The 22,893-nt window shown below is 37.5% G+C and overlaps 1 protein-coding gene across 3 annotated transcripts in view; it reads left to right on the top strand.

Moving 5' to 3' along the window:
• MAN2A1 (mannosidase alpha class 2A member 1) overlaps positions 1–22,893 on the top strand; it is a 172,199-nt gene that overhangs the window by 24,133 nt on the left and 125,173 nt on the right. For all 3 annotated transcript variants that reach the window (XM_045998993.1, XM_045998994.1, XM_045998992.1), the window contains exons 2-4: positions 706–963; positions 3,265–3,409; positions 16,517–16,688. In XM_045998993.1, coding sequence (XP_045854949.1) covers positions 706–963; positions 3,265–3,409; positions 16,517–16,688 — 575 coding nt within the window. The remainder of the gene's footprint in view (positions 1–705; positions 964–3,264; positions 3,410–16,516; positions 16,689–22,893) is intronic.

Here is a 22,893-nt window from a genome sequence, read left to right as displayed (position 1 = left end):
CAAGACCCACATCAGGGCTCCTGCTCAGTGGGGAGCCTACTTCTCCCTCTGCCCCTCCCCCTCCACTTGTGTTCTGTCTCTCACTTTCTAAAATAAATAAAATCTTTAAAAAAGAAAAATAAAAACAATAAAAAACCTTAAAGTCACACAATGTAGGAAAAGCAGTCTACATGACCTCTAGCGTGGTTACTCTTCATGCATATAGCTAATTCAAGTTGGTTAATTGATCTTCCTCTAGATGATACTTCTTATTTAGGATTGTCTGCTAGGGTTACTAGAATGGAATGATTTTTTTCAGGTTCGTACTTTTTGACCCTTTCAAGTAACTAGTATCAGTTATCTGAAATTTAAAATTTCATACCTGAACATAATATGTTGTACTTAGCTATTATAGAGAACTCAACAATCTTTTAGGACTGGGTTTGGGGCAATAGGAAATAAATCCCCAAATATTTTTGGTCTCTCTGTTGCACATTTTAAAATGCGATTAAACAAAGATTGCAGCCATGGAGATTTTCTGCTGTAAATTGGTGTTTCAACACAGCCAGCTGTTCACGCTTTTTGTGATCCCACTTATAAAAGTGGAAAGTAAAGGGTGAGTGGCTGCCCTCTTGGGCAGGCACATAATTTAAAAAAAAAAATGTGTGTGCCTCAGCAGAGCTATATTAGAGTTTCATATAGCTGCCTTTTTCTTTTTTATTGTAGGGCCAGCTCTCAATGTTGCAAGAAAAAATAGACCATTTGGAACGTTTGCTAGCTGAGAATAATGAGATCATCTCAAATATTAGAGACTCGGTCATCAATTTGAGTGAGTCTGTGGAGGATGGTCCAAAAAGTTCACAAGGCAATTTCAGCCAAGGTGCTGGCTCACCTCTTCTGCCATCAAAACAATTGTCCCTTGTAGTGGACCCCGAAGACTGTTCATTCGCTTTGCAGAGTGGAAGTCAGAATTCAGATGTGCAGGTAATGTATGCATTTGTTAATGATCATTGAGTTTTTCTTGCTTTTCTTTCTTTTTTGATCTGGTGTCTGTTTTAACTTAGTAAGTTACTTAAACTCTCTGGATTCCAGTTTCTGTTTTTGTAAAGTAAATTGATTAGTCACATGATCATTAAAGTTCTTTGTAGTGATAAAATTCTATAATTCTATGCTTCCCCAATTTTTTTTTATTATTGTATACTTTATGATTATGGCCTTTTTGTATGCTTTTTAGGTCTTATGTGATCTAGTAGATGAAGACCTTTAGTGGTTTAAATTTGGCTAAAGAGATTCTCTTATCTTCCTATAAAGAATATAAGAAAAGCCCTATTCTTACTATATATCTGTTACACATTATAGGTTTCACACAGTGTAGGGTTAGATACCTTCTGGTGAATATCTCTTTGTGAGAGAGGGAAGGGAAATACTCTAGAGCTGAGCTGTTCAGTATGAAAGTCATTGTCCACATGTGGCTGCTGAACACTTGAAATGTGGCTAGTTTGAATTGAGATGTGCTCTAATGTTAAAGACTTACTGTGAAAACAAATGCAAGATACTTTGTTTCATTTTATATATATGTGGAGATAATATTATGAATATATTGGGTTGAATAAAATATATCATAAAAATTAATTTCACTTATTTCATTTTACTAGGAAATTTAAAATTAAGGTTTTTGGCTTGGATTCTGTTTCTCTTGGATAGCACCTTTCTAGAGGGTAGAGGAGTTGTAATCTAGGATAAGAAAGGACTTCTGCTTTTCTTAAATTTAAGGTCAAATATGCTCTGTTCTGCCAGTTAGCACAGAGCTGTGTTTAACTTGTACCTTAGACCTGCAGCTGGAATTGGGTGACAAGGCCATAAAGAGCAAATATTTTACAGTTGGACAAATGGGTTGGCTCTGGCCTCGCTTCAGAGTAGATGTTTCCACTAATTTCTGGGGACAGAGAACATGATAGGATCTTGAAGTCATGGCTCACAGGCCAACAGCTGGGGACAGAGTTGGCCAGGCCTTGTGCTTATAATCTTATCAACTAGTGTGTGGCCAAGTTCACACACTGTGTTGTGAGGGTATATCTGTTTTTGTGAGTCTTGGCCTTGTAAAGATTTTAAACAAGTACGTTTTAAAGGAAAACAACAAAAAAAGGAGGGGGCTGTTAAATCTGGGCTGGACAGAATCAGCCATGTTGCTGAACAACCCCAGAAGGTGGGCAGAGTGAGGCAGTGTGTGGGACAGAGCAAGGGCATGGCTAGGAAAAGAAGGAGTAACAGAGACTGCTAACACATCCTCCTTTCCAGCTGGTTCCTGAAAATTTATCGACTGTTCCTTGGGAGCATTTTATTTTATTTATTAAATAAATTCATACATTGTGAAGTGAGATGTTGTTGCCTTAAAATACTTTGTATTCATTTCTTACATAATGGCTTGGTATCTTTAAATTTTTTTGTAGCCTGCTTAAATATTTTAAAATATAAAATGATTTTACATAATTTAAATTTTACCAAAGACATTTGTGTTCTCTCTCCTATAGAGGGGATGAAAAATACAAGTTTTTAGGTTTCCTTTTTTTCCTGTAGTATTTTTTCCTTTGTATCCAAATAGGTTATTACCTAGGACTATTATTACATTGGAAATGGTAGGCAACATTTGAACATTTAAAAATTTCAAATTTCACATGATTATGCCTCATTGACTCAGTTGTAGTTTTATTTTTAGAATGAAGACAGTAAATAATATGTGCTAAGTGAAGGAATAGCTGTAGATGCATTTCCATTCAGGTACAGATTTTAAAATATATGCAATTAATTGTAAAAAAAGGACAACTTGAAATAAAAAATAATTATCGGTATTGTGTGTGAAAATGCTGAAATATTTGGTCATAATTGCATTTCATCAGAAATTTTTTCTTTGCTAAAAAAAAAACTTATTTTTTCTTTGCAGTTTAGTTCCTATCAGTTTCTATTAGATTGTATTAGAAGTCAAGCAGGGCAAGAAGTAATTGAATGAACTTATTTTTAATTAGAAGCAGATGGGGGAGGGGCTTATTTATCAGGATAGTTAAGTAACAGTAGCATTTTAAGAATTTGAATGGTAATTAAATGTTTTCTGCCTTAAACTCTTTAGTTAATGTACACAGAAATAGCTTTATCTAGTAAAATACATACAGAGTACAACAGTGAATAGCTCTGAGCAAATATTTTCCAACAGTAAGTTCAAATTAAAAATGGTAATGCATGGTTAAACTTACTTTTTTTTCCCCTTTATTTTGTCTTTTGTATTTTTAGATGTTGGATGTTTACAGTCTAATTCCTTTTGACAATCCAGATGGTGGAGTTTGGAAACAAGGATTTGACATTAGCTATTCATTTAATGAATGGGACTCTAAGCCCCTTCAAGTCTTTGTGGTGCCTCATTCCCATAATGACCCAGGTAAAATAAAACACTACAGGTTATTAAGCCCCTGTCCACACAGAGTATTTTAATGAGAATCTGGTAGATCCAATTTCTCAAATGTTTGAGACATTCGTTGACTTATTACAGTAACAGATTTTTTAAATATGTCATTGTATTTTGAGTTTTTATTTTTGTCAATTTACGTGCCATTCATGGATAGTACTTGTACAATGTGAAATGGTAATAAGCACAAGAAGATCTTCGTTTTGGGAATGAAAAGTTGCACTCACTTCAAGTGCTGACTGTTCATTATAGTTACTTCTTATAAAATACTGCATGGGGAAATTACTTCATGTTCATAAACGCTGCACTAAAAAATGCAGAATTCTCGTGGGAACGTTTGAATCTTTAAAATGGAGAAACAATGTGAAGTGGTTAAGAGTCTTGGTCAGGTGGACCTGAGTGTGGAGTCCCAAGCCCATGGTGTGAGACAACTTTAGGCAAGTTACTGAATATGAAAGTAAGTATTTTTTCCCCAGTAGAATCAGGATAAAGTACCTACTTCATAGGATGAGGAAGAAGCCTGACACATGGCTCCAGGAACTTCTGTCATTATCATTTTTGTTATTATTTCATATGACAGCTTTTGTTATTTATTTATTTATTGGAGACTTTTTCCAGCAACGTAAGGGAAAATTACTAAAATTACAATGGGAAACATGACTCAGTGTATAGATCTATTAGTGCGAGTACACGGGCACCGAGTAAATACTTCTTGAATTCGGTTGCCAGACTTTTGGGGGCATATACTTCAAAAGACTTCCTTTGAGGACTGACTTAACACTTCTGTTTGTTATTTTTCTCAATTTCTCCATTTCATCATTACTTTCAGAGGCACCATTTATTCATCTAGTACTTTGAAAGCTTTTTCTTTACTCCCAACATTCATTTATCCCTGACTTATATCCCTTCCCACTGGTTTATTGGCATATGTTCCTTTTTGTTTCTAAGACAGTAGAACTTGTTACTTTAGGTCTGGACACATGATTTGGTAAAGTTGTATGTGTGTGTATGTGCATACACGTGTGTGCTGCTTTTGGATGTGAAAGGTACTTGGAGACAGTTTGGATGCTGAAATGTTTGAATTTCCATAAAACTTCAATATGTAATATGCACGGAGGTTTAAAATATGTACAATCAGTATTATCCTGGAATTTGTAGTGATCACATGTCATACTCCTGACTTTGGTTTCTCTGTCCTTGGACTTAATATCTTAATATCTTTATCTTTTCTTAGAAATGCCTATCAGTCTTATTAACCATTCCTCTTAAATGTCTTGTGTCATATTCTCCCTTAATGTTAGCCTGTCCCTTCAAATCCAGACTCCGATGGCTGGGCATCATGGAAAGACTGCAGGGATCTAGAGCCAGGCAGAATGAGGCAGGCATCCTGGCTCTGCTGTATACTGGCCCCAAGTCCTTTGGGCACGATTGAGTGTCTGTCAAATGTAGATCATATGGGTAGAATATTATCTTCAAGCGATAGTTATCAAGTACATACAAAAGGTGATCACATGCAGTTAAAATTCCTTTTGCTATTTACTTGTATGCCAGATTAAAGAGTATATCTGCATTTTGGGTATGTGTGCTGAAAAATAGATCTTTGTTTATATCTAGACTTACAGTGGGTGAGGTGCTCACACATCACACATGGGATCTGAGTTTGCCTGTAGAACTACAGACGATTTTCTCTGTAAATCTCATTCACTCTAAAATATTCCCTTATTGAGTGTAATGATGGCAGAGCCCCTCTAGTATTTAAACTGTTCTCTCCTTTCTTTTCTGCTGGCCATACACAGTTTAGTTCTTGTCACTTAATTAGGTGGGTGATGGGATTCCACTGTATTCAGTTTCTTATAAATACACTTGGCAGTATGTCTTGCAGGTTCTCAGGTAAACCCATTTCTCCTCCCTTTTAGATTTTTTAAAGACTTTTATTATCTCCTCCCCTTTTATGCCATCCTCAATTTCCACCAATCTCATTTTTTGAAATTCTATAACACGCACACTAAACTATAGTAATAAAAATTTGTAGTTCACCAGGCAGTGTGCCAAATGTTTTATGAACATGGAATGCTCACCATAACCCTTGAAGGTGAGTGCCATTATTCATGACGAAGACATCACCAGCTCGTCAAGCTTCCGGGGCCAGTAAGTGGCACCAAAAAATTCCTCATTAGTTTCCCTGGGATCTCCCACCTGAGTACACTTGAGAGACAGAGCACATGTGCCTCCCGTCATTGCCTAGCACCACATTTGGCATATAATAATCGCTAAATATAGACAAGGCCTTCTCGACCTGTCTCTGTGCCCCCCTGAAGCTCCTTGAACTTCATACACTTGGCCCCATTTGCACAGTCAGAGATCGTCAACACTTACAGCACTTCTTCGTCTCCGCACGAGTGTAAGCTCAGTGAGGGCTGAGCCTTTGTCTTATAACCAGCACATCGCTAATGCCCAGAAGAGTAACCAGCACATGATACTGACTTAGTTAAATAAGCTAATGAACCAGGGAATGTGGCCCTGCAGACTAAGATGAAACATTGGACCTTGACATACACTTTTCTTTAGTTTCCTTCCCTCCATCTCTCTTTCCTGTTGTCCTATTTCTCTTCCTTAAAAAAAAAAAAAAATATATATATATATATATATTTAAAATGTTTTTTGGAATTTTAAATACAAACAGCAGATGATATAAAGCTCTTCAAGGGCGGGATTGCTTGTGCCTTTGAGATTTTGTGTCTCAGTGTTCCAGCAGTAGTTAGTGTGTTGTTCCCGAGGGAGGCTCTCTAGTCAGTGGTCCTCACTGCTATAGGTGACTCTGTCTGTTGGTATCTTAGCAACCACAGTTGAGTCTTTTTGTCTTAGTAAAAGATGTTAATGACCCCTACCCTCAGGCCCTCCACCACTTGAGGGAAAAATAATGGCCAGACACAGACTTTTTTTTTTTTTTTTTTAATATTTTATTTATTTGACAGAGAGAAATCACAAGTAGGCAGAGAGGCAGGCAGAGAGAGAGGAGGAAGCAGGCTCCCTGCGGAGCAGAGAGCAGGATGTGGGGCTCAATACCAGGACCCTGGGATCATGACCTGAGCCGAAGGCAGAGGCTTTAACCCGCTGAGCCACCCAGGCGCCCCCAGACACAGACCTTTTAAAGCGAAAGCGATTTCTGCTATCAAGCGAAATGCTGGAGAACAGAACCCGCTGGCTTTTCTTCATAATTTTCATTGCTCCTTCACAAAAGTAGAGTTGAGGTAAACTAAATTATTCTGTGAAGAACTAAATGATTCGAATCATGAAGAAACCCCTCTTTCAGTGGAAGAAAAGAGATAAGTGTGTGCACAAACATTCCAAGTCAAAATGTGACTTTGTAATGGGAAATCTTCGTATAATACTCCTAAATGAATGTGCAGTTAGGCGGTTTACTTTCTGAATGAGATTTAGAGAGATCTGTTTACATTTTCTGCAGCAACAGTTTAAAACAAGCTTTAGCTCTGTGGCTTGTTTCGTCCATGGAGTTTTGTCTATTGGGATAGGAGTGTTTGGAAATAGGCTTTCAAAAGACTCCTCTATTGCGTTCCCTAACTTTAAGAATTACGTTGCTGTGTTTTTATTTATGTTGGTATTTTTCTTTTTGGATCAAGTTCTGATATCTCACAAGACAGATAAATTTCAAATTATGTTTGTATTTTAATTCCGAATCATGACTTCTTCCAGTCCATGAGGACATGTAACAATTGTCATACAGTATTTTATGTGGCTTACATGAGTTAAAACAAAATTGGAAAGGAATTGTTAAGTAAATGCTGATAACTTTGTACTGTTACGCTTTTGAAAAGTTTTGAATCATAGACCATGAAATTAAATGTTAGTTGATTGATACATGTTCATGTTATATTTAATAAGCTGATTAAAACACAATTACAGCACCTTTGTATCTACAATCTTAATTCTTTCCTTCCCACTACTTAAACTGCTGAAATATTTAGTTAATTTTCCTTCAAAGAAATCACAGTGTGTAGAGAGCCGATAAGGTATACTAAATGGAAAGTTGGACAGCATATTGTTAGTTAAGCAATTTGTAAAATGAACATTAGAAAATAATCCCCCATGTGGTATGACTCCAAATAGGAGAGAGACCTAGGCACAGGAGCCACAGTGGAAAATCATTTTATTTTGCGCATTTGCAGTCCTTCTAGAGTTTTTGTTGATTCAAATGAGTGAGTAGGGTTTTTCACTTTTTTTTGAAAATTAAGAAAACAATTTTGCTTTTAGCATTATATGATAATTTGAAATGTGTTTATGTGCCCTTCTTCTTTTTTTTTCTTTTTAAAGATTTATTTATTTTAGAGAGAGAGAAAGCAGGGGAGAGGGAGAGAGAATCCAAGCAGTCTCCCTACTGAGTGCAGAGCCAGACGTGGGGCTCAGTCTCATGACCCCAAGATCACGACCTAAGCCAAAATCAAGAGTCACATTTAGCCATCTGAGCTACTCAGGTGCCCCTATGTGCCCTTATTCTTAAAAAACAAGAAAGACCAAAAACGTGAGGAAGTCACAGTGTGAAGTCATTTGAAAGGTTTTCCTGTTCATATATTGTTCAGCACAGTCAGAAGAAAAGAGTTCCGGGCAGCCCTAGTTAGGTATCACGCAGGTGGGTGAAAACAGGGGAGACTTGCAAGTCCTGCTGCCAAAGGAACCTGCTGAGTGGAAGAAGATGGTCAGGAGAGGGGAGGTTTGTTCGTGGGCACAGTTTGGGGGGGCACTTTGTTCTGTTCAGTAGTCGAGGGTTAAACTGAGTTCTTCGGTTTTGGCTACTGTGATGGGAAATTTGAGTTTCTGGAGCTAAGATAGTATGGGGTAGAACTGAGTAAGGGCTGATAGTTATTGCCTGTCTTGTATTAGGGGAGTGTCAACTGTGTGTTGCTTCATGTAATCCATTCTGCAACCCTCAAAACTAGTAAATTAAACCCTATTTACCAGGTGAGGACAGTGAAGCTAAAGTAGGTATACTAATGTCTTTGAGATCCATCAGTTATAAATTGGCACAGGGTGGCGACTTAAAGCTCAGATTTGCCTGATTCTGAGATCTCTGTTCTTTCTCTTTACCATGCTGCTTCTCCAGATACTTTCTTTAGTTGATTTTCTTGTTTTATGGGGATTAACTAATTTGGCACATTTATCTAAAACTTGGGTTGTTAATAGAGTTGCCAGATTTTTTTTTTTTTTTAGATTTTATTTATTTATTTTAGAGAATGCTCAAGCAGGGAAGGGGCAGAAGGAGAGAGACTCCCCGCTGAGCATGGATCCTCACTCCAGGCTTGATCTCAGGAGACTGAGATGACCTGAGTTGAAACCAAGAGTCGGGTGCTCAACTGACTGAGCCACCCAGGAGGTCTTTGGGTTGCCAGATTTAACTTAAAAAAAAAAAAAAAAAAGTAAGTTAAGCCTACATTTCCAGTAAACAATTTTTTTAGTGTATTATGTGTTCCAAATATCATATGGAACACATAGTAAATATTTGTTCATTATTTATCTGAAATTCAAATTTAACTTGGCATCCTATATTTTATCTGGCAATCTTAATTAAGAAAATGTTGGCATTAAGAGTTAAATGTTTACACAGCTCTTTAGAATTATCTTTTTAAGCAATCTCTAGATTGGTATATTGAGGTTCCTTTTCAGAGGGAAAAGGCTGATTGTTGTGGCTCTGACTACATTCCCTAGAACATATAGATCAAGTAGCACCTAGAGATGTGGTGGTTATCAAACAGGTCCTTATTCTCCCAATTTGGTTACTTTTGTCTGTCTTTCAAGTCTGGGTCTTCAGAGCTCACCAATGCGCCAGTTATACAAATAATTGTTAGTACTTTTGGGAATTTTCTGTGTTTCAGGCCCTGTTCTATACACATATTAAATCCAGTTCTGCTCTCAGCAACTTTACGGCAAAAGTCCCTTTATTACCCTTATTTCACAGATGAGAAAACTGAGGCAGAAGAGAGTCCAAATAATGTGTTGGTGGCAGGGCTGGGCTTGAACCCAAGCTGTCCAGCTCTGGACTCAGGACTTGTAAACATTATTTAATATTGACTCTTTTATTGAAGGTAATACTTATGAAACCACAGGCAGAGCTTCCAAGAAGATGATCTTTTAAATGTTTCCACATCAGATATCATCCACTTTAGTATGATTAGTCATATAAAACATTTTATGAACTATCTCGCAGAAGTAGTATCAATGAACTGTTTCCCGTCCTTTTTCCTTCTGGTCTATCCTTATTAAAATGGATGTCCCTGTCCTCAAATAGTACTTGAGTACATGAGATGGTGAGTGGTTTTCCTCATTGCTGCATATTTTACAATTAGCAAGTCATTTAGAAGCAGTTATTTTCCAGCTTTTAAATGGTTTCTTTTAGAAACTGATAATTTGCCCTGTGTTTGCCTGATCGTAAGGCTAACTAGCCTTATATCCTAAGAGTAACTCCTTGAAGGAAGTCACTTTCACTTTTGCTTCTAACGGTGTCTCTCATATTGTAGACACTTTTCATTTTTTTTCAAACCACTAAGCTCTGTTTGGGGAGGACGTATTAGGGCCTGGCGTGTCCTGTGAACTGATGCTCATGGATGGAGTCCTTAACAAGGGAGGGAAGTAACTTTAGCCCAGATTTAGAAATTTTTGTGGTGGTTGATCTCATAATGCAGGAGTCAAATATCGAGGTACACAGGTCTTTTAAAGGGCATTTCGAAAAGCAATATAGTAAGGAGTGACAATTGGGCATTATACATACAGCTGTAGGATGAACAAAACCCCGGCTTTCCTAACAGTAATGCAAACGGCTCCTGTGGTGTGGGATAGAATTTCCAGTGAGGACATCTTACATGGGTTCAAAAAGTGCTGTATCTCAAACAACTTAGTGGAAGTGAAGCTGATACGCTTTGAAAACTATTAGATGACACTGAGTCACCTGGAAAAAAGGTGAGGTGATTTTGGAAACCCGAGTTCAGAAACATATACAGGATTCAGCAGGCCTCTAGGTTTTGAAAGACTCACAGGTCTCTGGAAAACCTCAATTTCGTCCTCGAGTCTCTCTCTCCTCCCTCTCGGGAGCGTCTGTCAGCATATTCTCTTCATTTTACCTCCTTGGCCTCATGAATGTTTTCTAGCAGAATTTTTGCAGTGGCCTCATTTCCTGTTTGTTTTTTACTTTACCATCTTCATTCATGTATAGTATATAGTATATATAATATACTATATATGTATATAGAGAGAATATATATAGCGTATAGTATATGAGTATACACCTAGTATACTCATTTTTGAAAGCACAGTTCAAAAAACCCTAACTTCCTTCCTCCTAAAATTTCAGCAAGATTCAAGAATGGTTTAGAGGATTTTCAGTGATTTGACCCCCACTTCTATTTTTATTTCTCTCCATACTCCCACCGTGTAAGCTTCCATGCAGCCATACCCGCCTGCCTTCTGCTCCCTGAAATTGACACAGACCTTTGTAGCTTAGTGTCTTTTCCATATGCTCTTCCTTCTATTTGGAAACTACCACCTTTTTCCTCCAGCCAGATGATGACTATTCTAAGAATCTCTTCTGTCCTTATGGTAGTAATTCACCACTTCTTTATTCCCACAGCATTTTGTTCATATTTTCACTATGGAATCTCTTTTCACTGATTAACTTTATTGCTTTGCCTTCTTAGAGGTGTGAATGTGTTTGAATGAATAATCTGGAACAGGACATTGATTTAAGCTCTTTCACAGTCTGTTGGGTGGGGGGAGGGTGGAGACAAGCTTAACTTATAATAGAAAGGTTGGAATTAAAATTAATCATTAGATTTGATTAAAGCAGATACAATAATACCAACTAAGATGGTATGTGATGCCTTAAGTGTAAGACTGGCTATTGCAGTCGACTGTGGAAGGGTTTGACAAGTGATGAAAAAAACCTGTTGATCATATATTGGTAGACAATATAATTACTGAATAAAGAAGCTTTCCTATTTTATGAATATTTGTACTTATTTTCAAATTTGCAAATATCCTGTTAAAACAGAAGTAATCTGAAGCTTCAGTTGTAGTTTTTATGTGTTTATTATCTGGATATAATTATTTTTGATTCAAAATTTCTTACATTTTCTTAACAGTTGTTACCTATTTAACTTTGAGTAGAATAAATATAGTCATTAAAAAAAATCATCGTAGCAGTTAAAATCACAACAGTGTAGCACTGATTTGAGAGGCATGCCCTCTTTGGGATGTGTGTTTTAAATCGTCTTAGGGCTGACATAGCTTTTTCTAAATATAAAATACAGCCTTAAAAGACAATGGCCAAAGATTATTGGGTTAGCATCAGAACGGACAATGAATGCTTTAGAGCTAATTGTGTATGTGTGCCATGTCTTTTCCTTTTGGTTTCATTTCTAGTTGTAGGAATAAACTTACATTTCTACTTCATATACCTTCCCCTCCCCCCCATCCTTTTGGCCATACATTTCATTCATCTATCACATACTTACTGAATTCTTGACAGTGTAAGCTTCATATCAGGTGCTGGCTTCATGAGAATTGACTGCTTTGAAGTTCAGGTTATAGGTTCTTAAATTTGTAGGAATTGGGGCAGATATACCTGGAGGCCCTCAGACCCTTTGTATAAACATTTAAAAGTCATAAATCACATTGATACGTTGCTAAATAAAAATAGGTCTTTTCCTCCTGCCTTGAGAAACAGAACCGTTATCAGGAAGGCCGGGTGTGGGTGGAGATGCGTCAGGCTCCAGTTCTCCACTGAAATGTGTTGGTGTGTGTGGAAAGAGCCAGCTTCTGGTAGCCCAGTCCCATCTCCCAGAAATGGTCCTGTCCTAAACCTGCTTGCACACACCCCAGGACTCTTCCATACCTCTGCAAACTATATCTGTCCTGCCCATTGCTCAGGCTAGGGAGGTTACCACCTATAGGCTGACTGTCCTATTGAAGGCCCCTGGTGGGCTCTAGAAACTGTCTTGGGGCCGTTGAACACAGATTTCTGGGCCTTGGTACTCGAGAGGGCAGGGCAGAGCAGGCTCTGTGTGGGGAGGTTCTTTGCTTTGGGAATTTACTGTGTGAAAGGAGTGTGGTCAAAGGAAGAATGGGACCATCCCTCAAGTGTCCAGGGCTCAGGAAGGGATCCCCTTGCCCAGGTCTTAAATGGGTGCTCTGTATGCCCTTGAACCAGATAAAACTGAGTGTTCCTTCTGAGGATGAGAGCCCCACAAAAAGTCTTTGGACTTTGAAGCTAGATCAGGAGTCAAATTTTAAAAAATTGGTTTTGTCAGTGAACAACTACAAGGTGTTTAATTGTCCATACGCATTAAAAATAAGCAGTAAAGTTGTCAACTTTATTAGGCTTTATATTTTAGAACTTTTTTATGATAAAATAGTGATAGTGAATTTGGAGTTATGCCTGCCTTACAGAACTTCTAATTATGTATTCTTCATTTCAGATATTTCCCCACGTACTAAAAAATGGTGATTAGCTGTTTTATGGGTTAGAGTGTTGTTAGAGGGGAAAAAGAGGAAATGGAAAGGTATTCTTCGTGCTATTCTAACCCTGGTTCAATTTCCAAGTGTATTCAAGGGAAAGAAAAAGGCTGTGAATTGACCACTTAAGTAAATCAGTTTGCTACTGAATGTCCTAAGATTATTAAATCCAGAGTAGGAATATAATTTTATGTCACAGAAAATTGTCCCATACAACTTTTCATAAAATACTATCTTTCTGATTGGTCTCATGTTAATATACAATTGTAGTTTTACAGTAATTGAGGAAAAGAAAGAGCCAATTCAGTGTAGAAGGGAATACTTGATTACTCTATTGTATAAGAGCAATAAAAGCCAATTTACTGTTATATTACTCAATATTGAAAGCTGCAAGAGGCTATCTTTTAGTTCATTCTTCATTAATTGTGCTATATTGTAGTGATATTAGTATCTATTATAGATGAGTTTTATGGAAGGCTTTTAAGTTGACATCTCTGAGCATGTATTTTGGCTCATGTAAATATCTTTGACATATTTTCTGTGTGATTGTTGAAGGGCAAATGAAGTGTTGAAGGCAAAATGGATTAATCAGTCACTGATTTCTTTATGAAGACTCCTATGATATACTATTCTTTGAAAGGGTCTTAGCTAATAAATTATAACCGATGAAAACAAGTAATTGTACTTAAAAAAGAAAAAAAAAACCCTGTTACTTATTCATCTTCATAAAGACGATTTCGTCTAAATTTGCTTTCTATGCTAAATTACCAGAGTTTTATTATTAAATTAATTTTGGAGTCCTTCTGTTGTTCATAGTTCTTTTATTGAGTTAATAGCCAAATAATTAGGGCTTAGCTTTGACCTTTGTTGAAATTCAGGTCAAAGTTATGTGTGATGTCTCAAAGACAGTAATTTTCACGGAGCCATTTCAAGACTTTACATGGTCCTTACTGCACCTATATAATAATAGCGTGGTGCAGAAGTAGATGTTACATACATATGATTTTAGCTGAGTCGTGCAACATGTAGGTAGATATGTGTTACATATCACGATGGTACTTGGTAAAAGAAATTCCACATTGTAATCTTTGTTTTGTGGTTGGTAACAACACTGATTTGTCCTAGGGCTAAGTTAGTTTGCGGAGACTACCATCCCAAAGTACTACAGACTGGGTGGCTTAAGTGACAGAAATTTATTTCCTTATGGTTCTGGAAGCTGGAAGTCCAAAATCAAGGTGTTAGCAGTGTTGGTTTCTTCCGAAGGCCTCTTGTATTGGTTTGCAGATAGCCCTCTGTCTTCCTCTGGTCTTCCCTCTGTGTGCATCTGTGTCCTAATTGCTTTTTCTTGGAACGACATATTGGATCAGGACCCACCCTCATGACCTTATTATACCTTAATCACCTCTTGAAAGACCCTTTCTCCAGATATAGTTGCATTCTGAGGTACAGAGGTTTAGGATTTCAACAGAGGAATTTTGAGGGGACATAATTCAGCCCATAACAGGGCCATAGAATGAATTCTTTGTAAACCAAAGTTTTGAGTCACCAATATGTTTAAGATGTGGAACAGTTGATTTAAATATTTTAAGTTAGTGTGTACTCTTCAAAATTTACCTGTTTTGGTTGTAGAGATGGGGAAGGGGCAATTAAAGACTGATGAAGATGATAAAATAATAGTAACTAGTATTTATGAAGTCCTGTGTTATATCCTGGGCTCAGGTCTGAGCACTTGATTTTTTTTTTTTTTTGGTCTTAGATGTTGACATGGTGTGCTCAGCAGTGAGTTAGAGCATTCTAGGGGTAGGTTGGATATTCTTTGCTTTTCTTTGGGAATCCAGATGTAGATCTTGGCTTTGAGCTCTGGGGCAGGAATCCAGGTTTGTACCTTAGCCAAGCAAAATGGAATTCTTTGCAAACCACTATTTAGTGAGCTATCTTTGAATTTTCTGTATGTACAAGCTTTTTGTTTGAACACAGAAAAGTTGAATTAGCCACGTAGTATTTCTTTGGTGACTTTAAAAGTACTTAAAAGTGTCCCAGATCAAGAAAGTCCTATAAAGAATATTTTACATTGCATTCCTCTTTGGCTTCTAGCTTCAAACCTGTCACTTTGTACATGCTCACTAAATAGCTATGTATTGAATGAGTAGATTTTAGTTAAAAGGGAGAAATATAGTAGAAATATAGTCATAGTGGCAGTGCCCTTTTCAGAAGCTCATTGTCAAAATCGTTTATTGTCTTCTCTGTCCTAGCAGATTTTAATATTTTTCCAGTATATATATTATATATATAGTATATATATATATAGTATATTTTAGATATTAATTATAGACAAAATGAAGTAACCCATTGACCCCTTAATATTTTAGTCGTCCCACATGTTTGAGCTTTGGAAAAAATAAAGAAGTCATTTAGCCTAGATGTATAGAAACTCCTACCTCTGTAAGATTTCAGAGATAAGAGGTTGTTCTCTGAAGGGTCTCTTTGGCCAGTAGACAGCTGGGCATGATTTTGCCTCAGCCGCTCATCATGTTGCTTTAACGCTCAGACAGGCAGGGCTATGCTTGGATGTATGGGTCTTGTTAAAAATGTTTCTTTATGGTAATGGGGCACCTGGGGGCTCAGACAGTTAAGTGTCTGTCTTTGACTGGGGTCCTGCTCCCAGGGTCCTGGAGTCAAGCCCCACATCGGGCTCCCTGTTCTGCAGAGAGTCTGCTTCTCTCTCTGCCTGCCGCTTCCCCTGCTTGTGGTCTCTTCTCTCTCTCTCTCTCTCTCTGGCAAATAAATAAAATCTTATAAAATGATGTTTCTTTATAGTGAAATTGCAAATATCTTTAGATAAAATTTCCAGGATATTTGAGAAAAGTCCAAGAACTGAGTCCTCAGTATCTGCAATTTCCTTTTGAAAAAGACCTGACGTACATGTATACACTTGTGGTGTTTGATGGGTGTCAGTTTGTGCTTCAAAAAAAATGGAGTAATTTACAGCCTTTGGAAACTAATGCCCGTTCTTGGCAGAATTCTACTTCTCTGTATTCATAATAGGGCTCTTAATTACTTTACTACTTTGCTTCTAGCTTTTAGATACAGTTTTTTCTTGTGATTTTCTTTTTCTTAATTTAACTTACTAAAATGGGTAGGAAATTTCAGATGTCGTATGAAAGGATACAGTTTTCATCCCACATTATGAGTAGTACCAGCTTGTTAGTGCTGTTCAGATTTTTAAAATTAAAGCAAATTCCTTAAATTAGAGATAGATAAAAGTAATTGAATTTGAAACCATAATTATTAAGCGTAAATAAATACTTTTTGTCCTCAGGTCATTTTCTCATTTCTATCTGAATTTTGCAGTTTTCAGAGTATGCTTCTCATCAGTGACTTTTTGAGTTTTGTGTCCGTTGAAATGGAATTTCACTACTTGAAACATTTCTGAAATTTTTAAATGTGTCTTCATATGAATGAAATATCTAAGGGCATCCAAAGGTGATGCAATGGAATGTGACTGAGTTGAAATCAGACGTATGAATCAGACCTTTGTTGTATATTTGTGTCTTGATTTAGGTTGGTTGAAGACTTTTGATGACTACTTTAGAGAGATGACTCAGTATATTTTTAATAACATGGTCATCAAGCTGAAAGAAGACTCACGAAGAAAATTTATATGGTCTGAGATTTCTTACCTTTCAAAGTGGTGGGATACTATAGATAAACCGAAGAAGGATGCTATTAAAAGGTTTGTTTTAAAACTTTTTTGTTTTTTGTTTTGTGTTTTTGCAATTTGGTAATATTAAACATTAATTATACACTGAATTGTTGAATTTTTAGAAGGTAAAAATTTTTAGCCTTATTATCTGAAACTTAAAATACTTCTTGACATCCTTTTTCCCTTGTTTCATCTCTGAAAAAGTGACTTGAAACTTTGCTATTGAAACCCTATGTTCCACCTTTGTCCCAGAAATTGAATTACTAGGTCAAAGGTGCTTAATATTTTAAACGACTTTTGAAGCGTATAATCAAAATGACCCCTGGAAAGATTGTTTCAGAGTATTCTTCTATCTTCCGTATAGAATTGTACCAATGTCTCTGCCTAGTTGGCCTCCAATATAATTTTTGTTTAAACTTTGACCAATTTGATGGTTGAAATATTTTAATTTGAATTTTTGATTACTGATAATGTTGCATATTTTCGCATATATACAGGCTGAGTTTTTTGTGAATTGCTCCACAGTATACTTTTTCTTACCCATTTGTAAGTTTATATGCATGTACATCAACCCTTATTTTCCCTCAAGTTATTTTCTTACTTATTAGTGTTGGATATACAGACTTAAAAATTCTTATGTAATCGAACATATTAATGTTTTCTTAATGCTTTACTGTCCTATTTTAAAAGGTCTTTCCCAATCTAAAGATCAAATAAACAGTCCTTCCCCCTCCCCAGTTTAATTTATCATTCAGTTTTTAAGATGCTGAAATTTATCTTTTTAATGTGGTATGATGGCAGATTCTGTTCCCCATGTCTCCCTCCCCTCTGTTCCCAAGAGGTTAAGGATTATCATAGCATAAACTGCTTTCTTTTATTTATTTAATATCACTTATATAGCACTTACTGTTTTAGTGGCTGTTCTGAGCACTTCACAAATGATAACTGATAATCCTCGCAGCAGTCCTGTGAAGTAGGTACAATGACTGTCCTCGTTTCACAGATAAAGACACTGGTCGTCTGGGGTCACCCAGCTGGGACGCGCCTGGCTGGTGTGTCATCCGGGCAGCCTGTCCAGCCCCACAGGCCATTCCCTCCCAGGCTGTGCTCTGCTGCTGCTCTAAGATGTAAATTGTCCATTTTTTTCCCTACTGATTTGAAGCACTGGTCTTTATTGTATTTAAATATGCATTGATTTCTGGGTTTTCTGACCTCTTTCATGGACTTTTCTGCTTGATTCTAATTGTTGTGGCTTTAAGATCTGTTTCATTAACAGACAGTTTAAATCTCCCTTTGTCTTTCTTTACTGAAAAATTCCTTTAATGAATGGCCACTTAATTTTCCCAAAGAGCTTTAAAATTAATTTGTTAAATTCTTCCTACCGTATCATAAAAGAAAAGGATTTTGATGGAAGTTGACACAAACATTTAAAGATAATTTGGGGAGAATTGGTTTTCGATCATTATCCATCAGACCTTTTTTTTTTCTTGACAGGGCATAGAATTCATAAACTTTGCTAGTGATACACACACACACACACACACACACACACACACACACACACACGAGATGCGAACATAACAAAGATGCTGGTAGAGTTTTACATATGTTAGGTGGTTAGAAATACGTAAATGCTACAATAAAAGACCTGAAATTTGCTTGTAGATCTGGGTGTCAGAAGGGGTACAGATTGTGAGTTAGTGCAAAGTAGTAGGAAGTGAGTTATCTGAAATTTGACAGGAAGTTGTTTGGCATATGTGGATGGTCATGAACACAGGCAGTGAACTGAGGTAGCTGGTAGACCTTGGAGGGGTGTGTGTGTGTGTGTGTGTGTGTGTGTGTGTGTGTGTCTTATGTGTCCCTTTGTGGCTGGTTCAGCTGGGTGCAGTTTTCTGCCTTCTTCACTTACTGTTTCTCAAGGACAAAATTTCACTTAAGCAATACAAAATTTGCTCCCTAATATAATCATTCCCTTTGGAGTAAATTTTTGCTTTTGAAGCAAGCATTTATAGCAGAAGTGACTGTACCTATTTTTTGTCCCTGTTCCCCTCTTGACTTCCTTTTATTTTTAGGGATTTTACTATTTTTAAAATTCAGTACATAAGGGTTCATGCCCGATCTTGGCTTATTAGCTCATTCTGTCGTTCATTCGTCAACTGTTTCTTGAACATCTACAATGGGGCTATAAGGTTTGGACCCTCTTGGGCTGAGTATTTCTTTTTTTGATCATGAATTCTAACTCTCACCATTAACAAATAACTATCTTTTCTCTTTTTAATAACTAAAATTACTATTACTACCACTCACTTGTAGTTTGTTGGGGTTTGCCTGATTTCTGCTGTCCTTTTTATATTAAAGAGAATTCATTTAGAACAGCTGTTCAAATGGCTGAGCCCTGGAACCAGGTTTCCTGGGTTCAAATTCTGACAACTCCTGTCTACTGTGTGAACTTTGGGCAAATTACCTAATCTCTCTGTGCCTTGTTTTTTTTCGTTTGTCAAGTGGGGATAATATTGGGACCTATTTTATTTGGTTTTTATGAGGATTGAATGAATACAAATAAATGCTTAGCCCAATGCCTGGTGTATTTGAAGTTCTTAATAAATATTAAAAGTTCTTCTTATTTTAACTTTTGTCACTTTGAGCCTTACTCTTGGACACTCAATATAGATTTTAGTTCCAAAGTCATCCAGAGAGTCTTCATCTTTTATTTATTTATTTATTTTTAACGATTTTATTTATTTATTTGACACAGATTGAGAGAGAGCGAGAGAGATCATAAGTAGGCAGAGAGAGGGGGAAGCAGGCTCCCCACCAAGCAGAGAGCCGGATGCGATGCGGGGCTCTATCCCAGGACCCTGGGATCATGACCTGAGCCGAAGGCAGAGGCCTAACCCACTGAGCCACCCAGGCACCCCGAGTCTTCATCTTTTAATAAAGAATTTAACTATAAAATATATGCTTGCTTTCTTAAAAAAACTTTTTAATATGTTGCTTCAGTGAAGATAACCTTCCCCTCCACCTCCCGCTCAGACATTTTTAGGATTTTTAAAATTTTATCCATAAAATTCTAAATTTCGACCACGTATCTAGATATAACTTGTTACTCAATTTTCTGTCTGTCAGTTCAAACGTATCTCTGACTAATGTGTTCTGCTTTTACTATGCACTGTTTTTATTTTCTTTGAGGATTGAATTTTCTGGTTATTGAGTCTTTCCTTTGCACATGTATTTTTTATTTCTTTGTTATATTTACTGTGTTTGGGAGATTTTTATTAAGGGTTCTTTTTCTCCCCCACCTCAGATTCAGTTCTCTGGGCTATGAAAGGCTTTTCTGCCTTTGAAAGCATGGTTTTAACTATTTTTGTTTGCTTGTTTTTTAGCCCTCGGTTCTGCATTCTTTATGTTGCACCCTATAAGTCCAAGCATTTTCCCCCTTTTTATTCATCCTTGAACAATAACAGATGTATATATACCTGGAATTTGTCCCAAAACAGGGAGTGTAACTGGCCTCAATTCCTTCCTGTTCTAACTAAATACTTTGTTTCCTTGTTATGGGTGTTAGTTAATATTGAGAGGCCAGCGGCCATTCCCCCATTTCCTTTTGGGAAATGGTCTCTCAGCCACGTCAGATCCTCCATCTTCCTGCCTCAGGTCAGACAGGCCAGCTATGGCCTGAGCTCAGCTAATCCGTATATTACTGCCTAGCATTCTCAGTCATTAGTAAGCCTCTGAGTGAAACGAGGGTGGACAGATGGAAGCAGGAGAGGCAGATGCAGAGGGAAGGTTGTAGGTCATCCCTCACAGTCCTGGTACATTCACAAGACTCTTCCTGTCCTGGTCGCTGTGATCCCTGTAGCATGGCCTGTGATCCCTGTTTCCAGCCCATCGTTAAGCCTGGACTTGCCATCCTCCGTTCCGTGTGCCCAGCAGAGTCTCCCAGTGCCTTTCTTCTCCACGGTTGGCAGGTGTTGTTGGCAAACAAGAAAGCTAGCTGATGTATTTCCCCTCAGATCCTTTGTTGGAGAGCTGGATTCTGAAAGACTGCATGGTCATCAGAGACCCAGCAGCTGGAGAAGATGTCCCTGTCCTGAATAGGAGTGACTGAGGGGAAGAGGGGACCTGGGGCTGTGGGAAGATGGGGAGATTTATGAAGTGTTTGCTCTCTGCTGGGTGAGGCTGCAGAGGCCAGGATTAGCTTTCTCCACTCAGCTCTTTGTTTTGTGACAAGTAAGCCAAATAAGAGCTTTGGCCTGTCTGAAGGTCCTGCTTCACGAGAGCACAGGAAAGAGTCCAGCTACCTCTGTAGGAAACTGGGCTTGCTGCCTGCTGCTTTTCGTAAAGTGAGGCCATGCTTGATTCCTCCCAGCATGGCTGCATTAGGGAGCCGCCTTCTGTGGCAGTAAGGACCTTGGGGTGGAGCGGCTTCTCTGTAGGATGGGACTCTCCAAGAGCCCTCAGGCTGAAGTATGGAGATAGTGGTTAGTGTCTGTCCCAAGATACAGCTTTGCTTCAGTCCTTGGACCTCCAGATGAGGGGCTGTTGCCCAAATCTCTCTGAGTCCTTTCTCTTTATGATTTGTGACTCCATGTTGATTTTTCTTGTAGGGCAAAGGCAAGTCAGTACTTGAATAGTTTTAGTTTCATCTGCGCGGTATCTGCCAGAAATGCCACCAATTTATGACATGAGGATAGTCCCCTTCTCCTTAGTCTAGCTTGGTGCATGTCTCTCTCTTTCTACACTGTTAGCCATTTTACTTAGGTTGAGGTATATGAAATTGCCAGTATTTCACCAATTTTTGATGTACAAAATATCAATTTCATGGGAGTCAACCTAAGATTAAGGATAGAAAATGGTAAGATGTTGGGAGTGGGAAAGCAAATTAGAATGTAATGCTAATTCATTGTCTTAAACTTTTTTGACAGATGCTATTTTGGCAATGGGAAATATTCTGAAATATAGGCCTGATCTTGATGATACCATTTTACTTGAAGAAAATACTGTTTTTGTTTGTTTGTTCTTTTCGGTTTTTTAAAGATTTTATTTATTTGAGAGAGAGACAGAGACAGCACAAGTGGAGGGAGGGGCAGAGGGAGAGGGACAAGCAGATCCCTCCTGCTGAGAGGGGAACCTGACATGGGGCTCAATCCTAGGACCCCGAGATCATCTGAACCAAAGTCAGATAATTAATCAATTGGGCCACCCAGGTAGCCCAAAGAAAACATTGTTTTATGGCAGCATTAGGGCAAATGAGTTTTGTTTCTGATCAAGCTTTGTCCAAGTTTTCTCTCTTCTTGGTATAATCATTCACTTTTATTCACTTACTACATTTGTTTGCGGAACTAGGGGTGATAGCATATTTTCCCCTACTTACTGAAACATAACATTCTTAGTATTTCTTGCCTAAATATATGTTTTGGAGAAAAGTTAATAGATGTATAGGTGTGCTCTCAGGATTTAAAATTCTCAGCTTGTACTAAGTGGTGTTACTGATAGAATGTTTTTTTTGACTGCTAGTATAATGCTTATGCAATGGCTTTTTTCCTTTTTGAAGATGAGTCTATGGATTATATGTCTGTACCTAAATTTGCCAGCTAGCTGTTGCAGAACAGAACCTGTTAATTCCAGCAGAGTTCCATGTAAGCTTTTATTGTCCCTGAAGAATACCAATTGATTGTGGGAACTTAACAGAAACATAACTCAAATGATCCCCATAATCTATTCTAGCAGTGACTTGTTTGATTCTCACCCCCTGTGGCAGCAGTATTCAGCTATATAAGCTTTTAAAAATGAGAACCTAGTTAACTAAAGGGAGATCCATGCAAACAACATCTAGCTTTTTTATTTTTACTTTTTGTGATTCAAAGTAATTTAATCAATTATAGTCATGGTGCCTACTTGTAACACATATCCAGTAGATTTAAAAGAAACTGCCTCCCATTAAATAATCAGCACATTTTCTGTCTATGCTTGTTTTATTTTTTGAAAATGACTAGGATGTTAACATACTTTTTAGGCTTCATATTTGAATATTTTCCGGCTAAATGCAGTTAAATACTGCATGATGTTTATAATACATCAAAATGTGAATCCTTATTCAGAACCAAACAGCTGAAACATTAGCCTTAGCATTTCCTTGACTAGCGCCCAGCATATTACATGCTTATTTTTCCTCTGGGCTCTGAGACACTGAGACAGGTTTTTAACAGTGCACGTGCTCTTGCTTTCGAGACTG

Source organism: Meles meles, chromosome 3 (assembly GCF_922984935.1).
Source record: "Meles meles chromosome 3, mMelMel3.1 paternal haplotype, whole genome shotgun sequence".
In the NCBI taxonomy this organism is placed as follows: domain Eukaryota; kingdom Metazoa; phylum Chordata; class Mammalia; order Carnivora; family Mustelidae; genus Meles; species Meles meles.
The sequence above is the reverse complement of the archived record's forward strand: the minus strand, read 5'-3'. Positions and strand labels throughout refer to the sequence as shown.